Genomic DNA, 17,421 nt, shown 5'->3' on the forward strand with positions numbered 1-17,421 from the left:
AATGCATAGTATGCCAAAATGTGGTAGAGATGCCAAAACTCCCAAAGGCTCAGATAAATCGAGAAGATGCCCATCAGGCACAAAACATTTAAGGTGATTAGGGTTCTATTGGCCAAACCATGTAGTAAGCAGAAACCCTAGTACAGTCCGATCCAGACCAATCAAGAACCCCAAGAAGCCTGGTGTAACCAGGACTATAGGAAAGCTACGGCTGACCTTGCAAATCCAACGTTCACCTTGATCTAGTGGCATGTAGAATAAGCTGCGGACAGCTCTAGAGCTACCTAAAAGATGGAAAGACTCACTTTGGTCCTCCCTCCAAAATGCATCATCAATTAAGGATTCTAAAACGTTTTAGAAACAAGCGGCTTACTGGCTACACAGTAGAAAGCCGAAATTGGAGTTTACTGTTCAGCCAGAGGAGTAGGTGACATCTTTTTGGGGGCTTTATTCACTATGTAGTGTTGAGGGGGAGGCTCTATTTTGAAGGGGGGGGGGGGGCAGATAAACCAGAAAGATGCTATGGAGGACCTGGTGTTCTCCATGGATCAAACCCTGGTAGCAATCTGTCCTAGAATCGCAGCCAGAGCCCCAGCCCTGTTGGAATCCCGAACTATTTGTATAAATCAATATGATTGTCATTACAGCAGGCATGAATATTACCCCCCTCATAGAATATAGTGGCGATGATCCCTATTTTTAGGAAGGGTGACAGCCCCTCGGCCAGCTACAGGCCTATTAGCCTAATCAACTCATTGCAGAAAATGTTCTGCAAGCAGGTGTTGCGACAAGTCCAGGTTTGGATCTCAGAGCGCCACATACTGAGTGACTTCCAAGCAGGCTTTTGTGCTCATTTCAGCACATTGGATCAGGTATTCCACTTCTTGTGCATTTACTGGAGGGAGGTCTGTATTAAAGGGGGAAAACGAGGTTGCCTTTGGGGACCTATACACTGCATTCAACCTGGTACCAAGGAAAAAGTACGAGGGTGCTGGCGGAGACTAGTATACCTCATAACCTTCTAGAAATTTTAATCTGGCTGCACTTTTCAAATACAGTACAAGTTAGGTTGGGGGGGGGGGTAACAATCAACTCACTGAGCATTTTCCTGTCGAATGTGGAGTGTGACAAGGGTGTGTCCTAGCACCCACATTGTTCTTTTATAAATTGGGTGATTAGATCGGGATGAATGCGATGCACCAAAGGGTGGAGGAGAGAAGAGCACCAGCCCTACTTTACGCGGATGACACCCTACTAATTTCTAAATCACCCCCCATGGTTTGCAACAACTGTTGAATAATTTTATGTAACTAAGCAATGAGTATGGGTTGGTACTAAACTAGTTTAAAACAAAATATATGATCTTCTCGAAGGGGCTTTCTAAGCCACCAAAAAGGCAAATGTATGTAGGAAATAGTCCCCTAGAGCAAGTTTATGCCTTCAACTATGCGGGCATTCACCTAATCTCAAAGCTAAATTGGGTGCCCCATATCGAAAAGGCCCAAATATCATTAGTACAACAAACAGCCCACCTAAGTGAAATTCACAGAACAGTAACAAGGAAAGTGGCCCCAGAATTAGAAATGTATAACACCAAAATACGGAGGAGGGGATGGAGGGGGAGGGGGGAGTCCATTATGGTGCCGAACTATGGGGTATTGGAAATACAAACTTACGGTTGTAGAGAACTGGTTTCTTCGCTCAATGTTAAACCTTCATCTAGTACCCCTTTGGCTCCACTGTTTCTAGAACTGGGCCAAAAAACGTTATCATACAAGCTGTGCTATAAGCAGTTAATGTTTTGGCACCGTCTGTGGTCTGTGAATGATCTCACTCTGTACAGAGGAAAGAAGATGGATCTCCTGAAGCGACCCCAGGTTAACAAACCCGTGGTTTAGCTCTCTGAAAAAGTTATTGAAGCATCTCGGAATGGAGGAATATTGGTACAATCCCGAAAGATTGTGCTTTATCCCAAAATGTAGGGATACCATTATGGTGAAGAAGATGGTCAAACTGGTGGGCACTCTGACTCCGGATTTTATCTGTTTTAAATTTGCCCCACTAGGAGGAAACAATTGATGAAATTGTAGCACCACTGGCACGGAAATGGTTTATACAATTTTGCTTTAAAACCCTACCCACCAAACTATTTTGTAAAAGTGGAGTACAAAGGCTACCATAGATGATCAGTATCCTGCATGTAAGACATGCTCAGAATCAATAGTCCACTTGCTATTCTTTTGCCCCTAATATAGGAGCTTGCGGGCCAAGTGGATTGTGCCGTTGTGTAAACTGATCGGACCTGGACATTACCTAGAGTTTATGAGAATTTTAGCTACCAACACTCGCAGGGTGGGTGGTCTTTGGCTTGGCATGCATTATGGATCCAATATTTTAAAAAAAATCATAGTTTTTTCATCTTTTTATATCGAAGCTTGGGCCACCTAAAGGAACATGTATTTTAAATATGCCTTGTTTTAACTACTCATGTAGATTTCACTTTGTAAATATAGTCTTTTATTGCTTGTACTGTTTTTTATATTGTATAGAACTTTGCACTTTATAAGATCCTTGTGATCGAAAATAAAGTGGATAAAAAAAAAGGCCAAAATGTCATCCATGCATACTGGAGAGGTCGTTCAGATTGTTCTACAGATATCAAACTACACATGGTCTTTGACAGTTATCTTGAACTGTCAAAGAGCGTGCGAGAATCAGACAAATGTCTAGAAGTGTAATAGATCATTCCTGCGTTTAGAGTTTAAGTTGCCAAAGCATTGCTGATGCTTCAGTGAACACCGAATTTCCAATGAATTCAAGTGGAATTCATGTCATTGAGGAGTAGGTGCCAGCAGAGAGCTATTCAAAAAATATTCAGGCCATATTTTTCAAGAATTTAACAACAAGTTGGAGGAAGCAGACCATCAGGTTGTGCTACATGTTGAGTGGGCTGTTAGAAATAGTTCCAATGGAGTAACTACTCTGGTGTTAACTTTGCAACAAATCTAAGTAACAATAACAAATCAAGGATTGTCAGAGTTACAGATGCAGTATTGAACAAGTGAGAAAAGACTTCATCCTGCTTCATATTCTGCACAAGAAATTTGACCCAGTGTTCTTATCAAGGCACAGTCTTAAGGTTGATCACACAATGAGCAAAATTAGAACAAAGCTTAGAACTTTGACTGCTGAACTTTCTAAAATGACTGAGACAGAAGAATGACTTTAAAGACGTAGAAAACTACCTTGTGCATTTGTCAAATGTGTGAGTCAGAACTCATTTTCCACAATCTTCGTTACACGAGTTCAAGATATCAGACCTGCTAAGTGACCTTCTACCGACGTCTTATTCTGTATGTGGACACAAAAAAAAAAAAAAGAAGAGTTGTCTACTAGATAGACAAAATGTTTGGAACGTGCATATGCAGAGATCGGTCAGTGTGAATTTGGTCTCGAAGATTGATGGGATGCTAAAGCCAACGAAACGTCTAAAGCCTCTACCCAAAGAACTTACAGGTACATGTACTTGCAAAACCTGTGCTACAAAAAGTTGTCCCTGGAGTAGCAAATTTAAAGGAAGATTGAAATTGGTCAACATTTTACATTTTGCCTCCGCAGAGGGCAGACTCTAAAGATGTTGCTGTTTTTTTCATACCACCATAGTGAATGAAGTAACAACTTCTGAGGAAAGCGGTAAGCGGAAACCCATTGGAGAGGTATCCAAAACCTAATGCAGTTTGAAAACAGGTCAGCATCCAAACTGAAATGTAGAATGAGGTTGTCCACTTTACAGCCATAAACTTTATCAAGCATGGTAAGGACATTTGAGTCCTACCAAAATATTTCTTCCAATAAATCACATTTCTAGCTCCTGGGAAGTGGCTCTGCCAAGTGCACATCATCAGAACATGTCTTTACCTTTTTTTGCCACATGGATTATTTCAGCTAACTACTAAAGCAGTGCAGTGAACGGGTGGGTATGGCCTCCTTAGGCCCTAGGTACGTGTGGAGGAATCAGAGCTGCCATAGTGTTGGGTAGGGAGCCACAAGGTATTTACTTAAGCCACTCAAATCCAACAGCCAGCTGTTGGTACTAAACCTGTGCAGGGTCAGGAGATTGAGTCAGGAACTACAGCTTAATTTTGTTTGCTGGAATTCAAGAGTTGTATCTGGCAATGGGGAATGGCACAGAGACAGCAAACAGTCCTGTGAATGTTTCCTCTACCAAGTTGTTGCCTTCCTATGTTGCTTTGTGGGAAGATCTTTTGAGAGCATTCTTTGCAAGGCAACGTAGTGGAAGGAAAGCTCAGGAGGGGAGGCGGAGGGAATGTATGTGTAGCAAGATCGATCAAACAAACGCACATGAGCTCTGACATATGCCATTTGTCAGAGTAGGTAAAAAGGTCCACCTGTAATTGGTTTAATAAATATGTGTTGAGTGAAGGGATATTGGGATACCATCAAATAGCATGAAGTAGAGCACTGTAGTGCCACAAATAAATTACATATAAATAATCAAACTACTTAATTGCACTTAGTTAGCACTACCGTTTGGAGCAGTTACATAGCTCAAGTCGGTCAGTCAAGATAATGAGGCATTCCAACCATATTTCTTAATTAGAATTTTCAAGTAAGCCCTCAAAGAAAATAAACCAAGGGTTGTTTTGACAGGACAGTAGTTCTTCCCAAATGAAAGCACTAACTGAACATTTCAATACTGAACGTGGAGGATTTCATCCAGAGGATAAACCTTGTTGCCGAACTGACCAGCTTGCTTTTCAATCTTGTGACTTATCTCCAAGCAAAGTACTTCCTTGCCTGTTTGGCATTTAGTGTTTGCTTGCATTTTTTATGTATAGATGCTAACAGTTCCCCCTAAAAATAAGAGCACAATACAGCAATGTGGCAGAAATCTTCATAGAAAAGGTCCTTGAGGCGGGCCACAAGACACTAATACAACAAAGCACTGAAATTCCATTCAAGAGTGTTTCCTTAAGTCGCAAGATTATATAGTCGCATTCTCTACAGTGGAGTAGAAATTAACCCCACTGACGAGCATGATTAATTTCCTGTTAGATACTTGTATACCAAGTTTTTGAGAGAAGCCACCTTTTTACGACCAAGAGCTTAATCAACTTCTGCAATTTAACTGGGGTTCTATCAACCAGAATATCACCTGATTTGAAGGCAAGATTGGACACTTACTGTGTGGCTAACTTCGGTGGAAAACAGCACCCTCTACAAATAATCAGCCAAGTCAGACCACATACAAATTGAACATAATTTCTACACTCTTTAAACAACGCAGTCATCCTTGGCCTTCATATTCTCCATTTGCCTTATAACCTCACAGAAATGCATACTCTCTACTCAATGTGCTCCATCATAAAGAGTTCTAAAGCCCAAGGATCATACCTGGGCTATATAAAATGGAGAAAAAAAATAGAATATAATATGGTATAGGACGCAACCTAGGTTAATGCATTGGTCTACATTTATTTTATCATCTGAACAAACATGCTTATTTGATTTCTCACCCACTGAGACAACATATAGCTAATTAACTAAATTTAATAAAAGCAATGAAGGGCGCCTCCATTTGCAACTAATTTAGACCAAAGCAGGGTGTAGTTCACTGTAGCGCATGCCATACTGCAATTAACTAAACAACAAAGAGGGACTTAAAAAGGACAATATTTATGGGGGTCCAGTGTACGTGTCCTATAAGCCTGTAACCAAATGATGTACAAAGTTCCCCAGGGAGTAATGTTAGTATGGCTGAACAGTCTCTCTCTGAACGGATGTGTGCAAAAGCGTCAGGGAAAAGGGGGTCTCTTGTCGGAACGAAGGATGCCTCACACAACTCACTAGCTTGATGACTGCTGTCATACTGCCAGATGGTTGTCTTGTCTCATCATCGGCTTCCTGCCCCAGCGTCAAGCCGGCGCTGCAATGCCTGACGGGCAGCAGTAAGTGCTACACTTTTGTGGAGTTCTTTTGTTCCTGGCCATTGATCGAGTGTGTGTGAGGGGCCTAAGTAGTGAGCGTGAAAGTGTGTGTTGAAAAAAGGTTAGTATAGTCTACTAAGACACCTTTATTCATGTAGCTAACTACCTTGTTAAAATGGTGAAGGGAGGGGTACCGGGACTCAAAATCTATGGAGATTGGTCTCGTTCAACCCTCGCCTATGGTCAGGTCAACATGTTTGATGCCCTATCAGCAATTCTTCAGGACCTAAGTCGTGCTCATAAACTCATGGTGTGCCCGGGGCGGGCTAGGAAGTGTGTAATATACAACCCGAGGGGTCAGAGACCAAGGCAGGTAGGTGTCCTGCGTAGGAAATCAACCCCTCCGTCTCTGGTGCTGGTCCCCACAGACTGTTCTTGTGGGACCTGCGCTGTTAGGTAAATATCTGATCAGTGCGAAGTAGTTACCTCTAGGCACCTATACCCACACACCGGCGCGACTCGGCACGCAGAACAGCTGGCCTATTAACGTAATAGCAGTTAAAGTTGTCTTGCATTCTTTCCAAGAGCTTTCTTGGCAACAAGGCTTCAGGCCATTACGTTCCCATGGTATTAAAACTGGCTCTATAGACCATCTGGACCAAGAAAACCCATTTTAATAGTCAACTTAGTTTTCCAAAATGGGTAATACAAATCAAATTCACTATGCGGTTCAGAAACACAATCAAGCGATAATTTCTGGTCTTATTTCTGGATCCTTTGCAAAAATAGTATTAAAATGATATAATTTGGGGAGTACTGTATGACCTTTCTGCAAAATTTGGTTAAGCAAGATGAACTATCCCGAAATCCAGAAGGCGAGAAAGGATGTATATGGACACAAACCTCTTATCAAGTGAATGATGCATTCCATGGGTTCCAGGTTGAGCATACTCGGATAGCTGCAATATCCAAGCCACAAGGTGCGTAACAAAAGATTTCCATACGCTCTTAATGTAATCGAGTGAAGATGGTGCTTAAATGGGCAATTGTCACAGATTTGAATCCTTTAGCTTTCCACTATTACATCAAACATCATTCCCCATCTACTGCCCATGTAGGGTTTTCGTAATTTGATAGGTCACTTACATCACTAGCTCCTCTGAGCGCTGCCCTACTACTCTCCCCAGTCTAGCGACAGTTTACTAGACTACTGCCATTGTGGCAGTCTCACACTTACCAGAGGAGCCATTTCACGTAAAAGTGACTAACACTGCCATCAATCACGTCAGGCACTTTGGTTGAGATACAGATTACAATTATGGTACCGAGGTTCTGAGATATGCACCAGCTGATTACTTCAGCACTGAAGGACCACCACATGGTTAATGTGTGACCCAACTACAAGTTAATACTCTGATTAAGCAAATTTGTCTACCATAAGACAAACCAAGTTAAAGCAATTGATAATCTCAAAATGGACCACTTTATCAAATAACCGCCAAATGACTATAGTGTAGATAAGGCTATTAGGGCAACTGAAAAATTCATACAAAATGAGTGAGGTGGTAGTTTATAAAGCATTTATTAAGTATATATTAAACTGTAGAGATAAAATGGTCACACAACCGTTGGCCCAGCCTTGTAACATTTTGCAGGATACCGTGATAGAAATTTTTTTTTTAAAATAAAATCGCTGCATGTGGCATAACAGATAATTAGATCGGCCTGTATGAAGATAGGAATTATGAGCTCTTGTGGTCATTACGATTGGAAATGTATCCTGTAATCCAAATGCCAATCATGGTATAACGGGTCACATCCAGTTTTCACACTCTGGATATTTATGTATAGTTTGCATAGGAAAAGGTTTGTGCCAACGCTCAAGGCAAACATTCTTACAATATGTAATCATTCACCATCACCCTTGCAGTTAACCACAGGTTTAATTGGAAAGGAAACAACCAAAACTTTTCAGTTTGGAGGACTCATTTACTGGCAGAACCTAGTCCTGATCAACTTGGAGGCCATTAGGCAAACACATTGTTTGCGTTAATCAGACTTTGCGGATTTTATTGGGGAGGGGAGGAGAAGAGATTTGGGTGGACTGAGTAGCACGCGGACCTTTGCTGCCGAGGTGGCAGACAGCATGGTTTTTCCTGCAAAACACCTAAGCTCCCTGCTAGAGATCCTCTGGCTGGAAGTAAGGAATGCCTCGTCCAAAGCCACAGAAGCAACATCGAAGTGGTTGCTGGCAAGCCTGGGTAGAAAGGCCCACAGTGCGAGTGGTAGCACTACTCTCCTTGAAACACTGAAAGGAAGAATCAGCTTAGTCCCTTAACAAGACCGCTCCATTCAACGGCATGTCCATCAGAGAGGACTGGACATAGTCACCATGCATGGCTATGATCATTTGGTTTCTTGGACAAAGGACTAAACTGTTGCCAACAGCCTACCAGGCAATCTGTGACCAAGCCACAACAAATTGTGAACTTGGCCGAATCAATACCATCCTGAACTGCCTGTGACAATACAGTGAAGGTCTTCAGGAACTACTGGACGAACTTGCACCAATGAGACACAGAGGGTAAGAGTATAGAGGTCCAGCAAACAGGAGGATCTAATTGACCACAGGCTGAAACTGGCCAATTAGGACTGACCAAGCCAGGGAAGACACTGGGGGCTCACAAAAGTATTTTAATAAGTTGTTCCCTTATCTGGAATAATTTCTTACAAAGGACATGGTGGTCTCAAATCAGTGACAAGATGGTCACCTTGTGTAAAATGTGAGTGGTATGGGCAATGCTGTAACGAGATAAAACAAAGGAAAAAGTTCATATAAATCCAGAGACTGGAAATCCAACAAGATGGTCAATAAGCCTTGCCACCTTCCTAAAGCAGCTACAGAGGGCAAGCCTTAAAAAAAGTTTGCTAAATAGATGCAGAAATGTTAACAGGATATTAAGCATGCATAACCAGAACAAAGAAGCAAAAGAAAAAACAAAAAAACACTAGGCGGCTTTCCAAGTCAATGCACGAAAGTGCTCAGATAAGGCACTCTGCCAGTTGCAACCATGTAAAATGTGAAGAAAGCTGCAAATTGCTTAGTAATTTCTCAGTATAAACTCATTCTTACATACCTGCTAGGCACACATCAAAATTGTGTACAAACGTACAAAATCTTCTGTGACATAAGGAGCTGTACAAATGCATTCAGTTCATAGCATATAATTACCTTGAAAACGCTTCATCAAGACCATCGTCCAATTCCTAGAGAAAACAAAAAAGTTTTAGCCTGCTATACATAGAAAAGAACCTATCCATTTCACAAAAAACACATCCTTCAGCATATGCATGCAACGCGGACAGGCAAGGCAAGCAGTATGGCAAACATTGCTTCTCATTAATGCGTTTTACATCTTGGAGCACTGTAGGTACAACTGCACATACTACTACCACCATCTAGTGCTGCATTGGTAGCTTCAACATTTTGAACAGGGGCAGCACCAAGACAAACTTTGGAATGGCATTCAAGTACAAACATCCTAATTATTTTCATGGCTGTAGGTTATTTGCTTTATAACCGGTTCAAATTTCATAGACGCAAATTAATCTACACATAATCCACCCTTTGAGTCTATACATGATTACAGCAAAGGCAGTAGGCCAAAGATTTCTGAAGTATGCATGTGTTTAAACATATTACATATATGATGCCCGAAATAACTTTCTAATAAAATAACAAAAACTGCTAAAGGCATTATCGTTTCATTAGAGAATGCGATTTCAGACAGCCATAGTTGGGCATACAGTTCCAGAATCACAAAAACGTAACCCATTTAGGAAGCCTTGACCAGGCTTATCACTGGGTTTGTCAGAGAATGTAACAAATACCAAACCCCTTGCCCAATATGATAACCTAGGAGAAGATTCCAAGTAATAGGAAGCTTGTATGTAGTCTTTAACCCAGTTTAATAACAGCCTAGCCTAACAAACCTATGCGATATACTTGTATTACTCACAATCAATCTATCATCCCTATTGCCTTTGTCGTAACCTTTTATAATAAACAATTTAGACCCGTGGTTTCGAATATCTCTTCCCAAGGGACACACGAAGCTAATAACCCCGTTATTGGCTTGCCACTGCAATCAGCGCCGTCCTACGATACTGAAAGGTTTTCACAAGGCAGCCAACAGGCCTACCTGCATACAATTGCGAATATGCAAAAGATAACTGTACAAAACAATATATAACTGCTTTATGAGAAGTTAAGAATAAGCAGAGAACAAATACATCTGCTACCTCCAGAGTTTTCAGAGGGGAATCACCACCAAAAACCTTGCCTACTACGGCAATATGTCAATTTACCTTAGGGCGGGGGGGGGGGGGGGCGGGGGTGTGGGGGGGCTTAGCTTAGATCTGCAATAGTACCACCCGTTACTGTTTTTGATGCAACTTCAGAGTCTCAATTTTCAGTTTTATATAGCGCAAACTTGAAGCACCAGTTACATTACACAAGGACATATTGAGGTTTTCAATCACAGGATGTTGAACCGACGTGAGGCTCGAACCTGCTTTCTCAGCTCAAAAGTCGGTAGCTCTAACCTTAGCCACAACCTCGCCCACAAGAACTAAAGCATTTTCAATATTATATACAGCGAAGTCAATGTTGTTGCATATTTATTGTGTACAACTAACAACCATTGACAAAGCCAATAGTCCTGGCTTGTTGTAGGTGTAATGTTACTTGTTTGTTTGAAAAGTTTTGTATAGCGCGAACATTTCTTCAGAGGGTATCAGAGCGCTTTACAGAGCGCTTTACATAGATATAAGTACATAGAGGAAAAGAGGTAGGTTAGAGAAAACATGGAAACAGCGAGACAATGGACAACAGGTTAAGGCAGAGAATGGGGTGGGCAACGGAAGAGCAATATACATCAAGAACAAACCGTATAAATCAAGAGCAAACTGTACATAATCAGTAACTTAGAGGCACTAGGAGCAAAGCATAATGTTCAGGGCATAGATTAGAACAGTTTGTTCAAAAGCAGAGTTTTGACTTCCCTTCTGAAGGCAAGAGTAGAAGGAATGAGTCTTATATCCACTGGAAGGTAGTTCCAAATGCTCAGGGTGATGCCAGAGAATGTACGATTATACGTTTAAAGCTTCTTATATTTCTTGGGCTTGATCAGCAGTGTGCCGGAGCTTCTTGTTGACCTGGAACCACTCGAAATATCCAGTTGGGGTGTTATAATGTAGTGCGTTCTATATCTGGATGAATGGAGAGAAGCAGCAAAATACCAGTGGGGCAATACACTATGCTAGGTATGGATTTTTTAGCTTAAGTGTTAAGCCACACCCTTAATTGCATTGGCAATGCCCCTATGGAAGGCCACCCTAGTTAATTTAATCCCACTTAAAGCCCTGGGAACACCCATTTATCACCGATAGTATGCCCCCCTTGACACAAAGTACCACATAGGACTACATTCCAATACACATCTGGATTTTGATGGTGTAAATTCCACAACACTTCACCAGGCGTGTGTGAACAAAGTGACGTAAACGTGGTGTAAAGTGTTAGTAAACCAGACCCACAAACCTCAGGATTTAAAACCTCAGTGACTGGGGGTGACTGCAATAGGAATGCATCTGTACCCAAAACAAACCATTTCAGCAACCTTGGAATAACAAAAGATCGATAAAAATGAATATGGCTCTAAACCTTAGACTTTGTATCCATGTAGCTCTTTGATGCCTTTTCTTAGCTCACTGTGCTAGGTTAGGATTGTAATGTATGAACTGCTCAGCTATACGCACCATCGGACATATTTGGGGAGACACGTGCTGCAGATTTACAATAAAAAACGTGCACATCAATGGGATTTTGTGAGTAAAACATACCTGCCACGTGAAAGGGGCGGAAACCAAATGAGTGGTCTTCATGTTTGACCTCGAAGTCACCATAAGAGCATTGTTGCTTTCTCTGAAGTGCGTACGTGTTTCACGCTGCGTCAGAACTGAAAAGCGTGCGTCAGAACTTCAGAGACCGGCGTCTTGCTTGGAACATGCGCAACACCGGCTGCAGCGTTAGGCCCACAACGGCCTCTAGTGCAGAGCTGGGTTCAGAACGTTACACGTCGTTTTACTTTGATGGCAGGTTTTTGGTTTCAATAGGACCCACAGTATCTCCCTTGAAAACCACGGTGCCCAGCACAAAGACATGGGCGTAGGAAGTGTTGGGGACGTGGGGGATATATCCCCCAGATTTTGTAGTGGGGGGGCGACACGGGGGACACAAGAATTTCCCCTCTCCCATCTGTCAGTCGCAGTGCCATTGGCACCTCAAAGCACTATTGCGTTGAGGTGCCAATAAGTGCTTTGAGGTGCCAATGGCCCTGCGATTGACAAAAGAATTTCCCCTCTCCCATCTGTCAAAACCTTTCACGTGCCGATGGCCCTTCCCTTTTGTTGTGCTGCAAACCTCCAGGAATTTTCACACCTCGTCCTCCCAGTCATGGCTGTCTGCACTCTGCACTTCTGTGACAAAGGAGGAGAGACAGTTTGATAATTGCTGTCTGCATGCTACACCTCCTCATCCCCAACCCGACCCTACCCTACCCTACTTAGTTATTTTGACTGAGTCATTTAGCCGCTCAAAGGCTAATGTTTGGTGAAATGTATATTTTGAGCAGCTGAACCTCGCCAGGGAACATGAAAACCATTAGTATCAGACACCGGCTGAGCCCACTTCTGTTGGGTGTCAGATGTTTTGGTCTGTCCTAATATTTACGTAAATAACAATTTAGATACCACTAGTTTGTCTGAATTCTCTTATAGCACAACTGAACCCAATCCAGGGTGTCACAGCGCACCTTACATCACACATGCACATTGGCAATAAAGCATATGTTTTCAAATTAATTTAGTGGATGTGTTACATAAGACAGGGTTACAATTTGAGTCACAGCCTTTCCTTCATAGTTCACTGTGCTATAATAGAAGGATTACAATTTATGAACTGTAAGTAACGAAAGGATCTGTGTTAAAAGCAATAACCTACTTACCCATCCATATAAAACAAAGATCCATCATCTGTGTGTCACATGATGTTCTTTGTGGGAGGCACATTAACCCTCCATGCTACTTTGACAAAACTGGAACTAGACAAAAACACCTGTCTCTCCAGCAAGTGCATTAACCTCCAGAGTTATTTTACCATTATTATTCCCTCAGATTTACTGGGTACTTAAAGATCTATGCAGCAGGCACCTCAACGCCATAAGATATTTTAGAATGCAGACTTTGCAAGTAATTAAGCAGAACAGATACACTGCCACGTTTCTCCTTGTTGCAAATTTCTTTCTGGCAGAGTTTTAATAAATAAACGTGTAATCCGAGACCTAGATCTTGCGCTGGGGTTGCAACACTTTTTTGGTACAACTCAGACACAAGATCTAATTTGTTAAATATTGTAATATGCTCAAATGTACTCATGACATCCCTCCTTAACATATAGGATGTCTTAAAATCCGATGTCATTTTTTGTGATAGCACTTCCTGTGAGGTTGTGGGTTGTGATGTCACATGCTGTGATATCACTTACATACTGCCTAACTTGGTTAGTGCCCCACTTCTTTTTTTTTAGGACTTGCATCCTGGTTGGAAAAGTACAATGGAGAATTAGTGTTGGTGGTTGTAGGAGGCTGGTTTAGTATACAGTGTACGCTCAGGAGTGATGCACCTTGCCCTTACCCAGACAACCCTTATGGTGATTTTAGTGGTCTTTGATAACCATAGAAAGCTCTCAAAGTGGTAGCTGTGTAGAGCAACCATCAGGCTTATCTTGGAGTGTAAAGATTAGATGAAAAAGAACCACAGTCTTTATAAAAATAGGTCTATTTATTATGAAACACAATCACTAACAAATTGGCATATCTGCTACCCAGAGATATCAATAATACATACAAGAATACTTCAAAATAATGAAGTCAGTAGCACAAATATACACTGGTCTCCAGGGTAAGAGCAACCCACATACTAAGAAAGTGGAATATAAACTGCAGAGGAGAATGGGACTTGGACCAGAAGACTCAGAGGAGCTGGGGACACAAGGAAGCACCCAAGGTAAGTACCCAGGACCCCCAAGAGGCTGTGTGCAAAGTGGAAACACAGCCACATGCCCAATGGAAGTCAATAGAGAAGTCACAGTTTCAGTTTTAAAGAAGAATCCATTCCAGAGGCCTCAGAAGAAACCATTTGGAAGTTGTAGACCCACCCCACCTGGAATCAGGTTACTTGCACTAGGAAAGCCAGGTGCATAGGGTGAAGTGACATCGGAACCTGCCGTAGACGAAAATAGAAGAATTTGAAAATTACTGGAGAAGCCTGTGAAGGAGTTTGGGGGAATCCAAGAGTAGACTCTTCAAGAGGAGAACCTTCAAGCAGAGGGGACAGAGTCTATGCCACTTGGAAGTGACCAGGAGGCATGGAAGCACAACGCCCACCTATGCCTGGAGGTTTAGGGGTGAAGACAATTACCTTGTCCCTGCAGCTGTGAGGACCAGCCAATGCTGAAGACCAGGAGTTGTGCACGAGCTGGCCCACATCAGGTGTCAGTGTCCAGGTGTCTGGTGTCTGGTGTCTGGCCGGAGCAGCAACAAGCCTTGGTAGCCACAATTGGCATAGAAAGCAAAAAGATGCAAACGTTGGGACCAGCAAGGTACAAGGGACTCACTAACATCAGGAGAATCAGAATAGGCCCTCAGCAAGCAGGGGGGGGGCACTGCAGCAAAGGGAGCCCACTGCAGCAAAGGAAGACCCTTGAAAGGACCCACAGGACCTCAAGCAGCTCAGCAAAGATGGTGGCCCAGGTTGCAGAGGATGCAATGAGGATGCTGATCTTCAACGGATGAGGTACTGAAGCCTCAAGCTTCTTTTAGCCTGAAGATCTCTGGAATACAGAGCCAACAAGCATTGGCAATGGCAAGAAGACTGGGTGCACAGGAGTTCAGTCCCAGCGGCCCCAACGAGGGATAGTGTCCTCAAAATTGCAGAGAAGGCAGGTCAGGCCTCAAGGGAGCTGCAGAATCATCACCTGCGTTGCTAGGCCTTGGCAGCCCACAGAACGACAGCTGCAGCAGACCAGTCAGCTTCGTTGCGGTGCCTGCAGATGCAAGGGCTGTCCTTAATGCCTACAGGCCTTCTGGAGAACCGGGATGAAGCACAGACAGACTACTCAGAAGACTTGACCGCAAGACTAGGAGCCGCAGGACTCTTCCTTGATGCAGTCTCGGTTCCAGTCAAAGCCCAAAGAAGTTAAAGTATCCAGATGGTCGAAGAGTGCTGTCTTGGTTTCAGAAGTGATTCTTGTTCTACGATGAGTATGAGGACCCTCCCACAGTGGAGAACTTTGATACCATATAGAAAGCGTTAGAACTTCACCACGGTCCCTCCTAGAGGAGGGGCTGGACAGAGGGGATGATTCTGTCCTTTGGCCTTTCTCCAGTTTCTTGCCAGAGCAGGAAACAAGGGTTCCTGAACTGGCTCAAACTTGAGTACGCAAAGAGGGACTCCAGTATGCCATTCATAACAGTCTAGATGCCTGGAAGGCGCTCCCAACCCAGCCCAATATACTAAATCCTGTCTGGGAGGGGGTCACAATTCCTGTGACAGTAAACCTATTGTTCTATTGTTTAAGCTTAGCGGCAGGAGGGCAGAATCATGTCTGGGGTTGGCAGCAGCACTAGCTTGCAGGCAGACCCTAAGAAACTGTTACCAGGAGTACATAGGGTCTCCTAATGAGCCCCCCAGTACATGGCATCATATTTCTAGCACCAGACATTGCTGATTTGGAGCAGAGCACATGGTTTGTTTCAGGTCATCAAATGTCTTCTGACAGCTAACTGTCCACTGAACTTTCTTAGGCATTCTTTTGGGGGTGAGATCATTAAGGGGTGTTGCTATGGATCCATAGCCCTTAACAAACCTTCTGTTGTAATCACTTAGGCCCAAGAAAGCTCTGACCTGAGTCAGAGTAGTGGGAGTAACCAAGTCCATGATGGTCTAAAATTTGCTCTCCAATGTTGGAAGTTGGCCTCCAACTACAAGGTGGCCCGAGTACACAACTTTACTCTGCCCTTTCCGGCACTTTGTCTTCTCCATAGTGAGGCCTGCCTTCTGGAGGGCCTCGAGTACATTTCTGAGGTAGACCAGGTGATCCTCCCAGGTGGAGCTAAAACATATATATCTAGATATGCTGCACTATAGATTTCCAGTCCTGTTAAGACTTTAGTCACCAGCCTCTGAAATGTGTCAGGTGCATTTTTCAAACCAAAAGGCATCACAATAAATTGATAATGCCCACTGGGGTTTGAAAATGCTATTTTTGATTTGGTATCCTCATAAAGTCTGTTTTGCCAATAACCAGCAGTGAGGTCAAATGTACTGACACAATTGGCAGAGTCCAAAGCATCAATCAGTTCATCTGTCTCGGGAATTGGATAGGCATCAGTCCTAGTGACTTCATTGAGACTTCTATAGTCAAAACAAAACCTAATCTCTTATCCTGGATATGAACTTTTAGTACAATGGCTTCAGGGCTAGCCTAAGGGCTATATGAAGGCTCAATGAGCCCCTCCAACTCCAGCATCTTTTGGGATTATTTTCTGATGCAATCTCTGACATGGTCAGGCTGTCTGTAAATGGTGCTCTTCAGAGGCAGACTGTCACCTGTGTCCACTTCATGGCTACACCATTTTGGTTTGACTCGGTGTCAGAGAAAGACCAAGAAACTGATTGAGAACATGTCTGTAATCAGTTTGCTGTTGATCAGTGAGTCTGTCTGCTAAGACTACTCCTTCAACAGGGTCCTGAGAGAAAAGGTCAGGGACAGGGTCACTTTCTTCCTCCTGACCCTCATCAGAGGCCATGAGCATCCTCATGTAAGCCTGATCGATAAACGTTTTCAGGTGATTCACATGATCCACCCTGTGAGGACTTCTTGGAGTACTTGGGTCAACTAAGGAGGTGACCTAAGGGGCACTCCATTGGTCTTGAAAAGCTGTATTTTCTCCCTTTACAGTCAAGAGTTTTTCTCTACCTTTGTTTGCAAAGGAGAGCCAAAGGATAGCTGCCCACTGCCCCTGAGGAATCTTCTGAACTTTACAGGCCTTCTCTAAAGCAGTAACCCACTGGATGTCACCCTCCTGGTAAGAAGGGACTATCCTGCCCCAGTCCAAGTGTCAAAGGGATCTTCCCTAACTCTAGGTTCACTAGTCCTGCCACCATGGGATTATAATACTAAATTCTTCCTAGCCCTCTGCACTTCTAGGGGGCCCTTATCTAGGGCCAACTCCTTGATTCTGAGCTTGTCTCGCTAAAGTTTGAGCAGGTGGTATTTCCTTTCAAAAACATTTCCCACTTCCTGCCAGGGATGGAAGTCCCTATTGAAGTGTCAGAGGAGGCTGAATTA

At 43.1% G+C, this 17,421-nt stretch overlaps 1 protein-coding gene across 1 annotated transcript in view; it reads right to left on the reverse strand.

Annotated features, from left to right (window-relative positions):
• LDLRAP1 (low density lipoprotein receptor adaptor protein 1) overlaps nt 1–17,421 on the reverse strand; it is a 331,488-nt gene that overhangs the window by 7,203 nt on the left and 306,864 nt on the right. The window contains exon 8 of the mRNA XM_086957685.1: nt 9,181–9,215. Within this exon, the coding sequence (XP_086813811.1) occupies nt 9,181–9,215 (35 nt within the window). The remainder of the gene's footprint in view (nt 1–9,180; nt 9,216–17,421) is intronic.

The sequence above is a fragment of the Lissotriton vulgaris genome, chromosome 2_1 (assembly GCF_964263255.1).
Source record: "Lissotriton vulgaris chromosome 2_1, aLisVul1.2, whole genome shotgun sequence".
NCBI lineage: Eukaryota > Metazoa > Chordata > Amphibia > Caudata > Salamandridae > Lissotriton > Lissotriton vulgaris.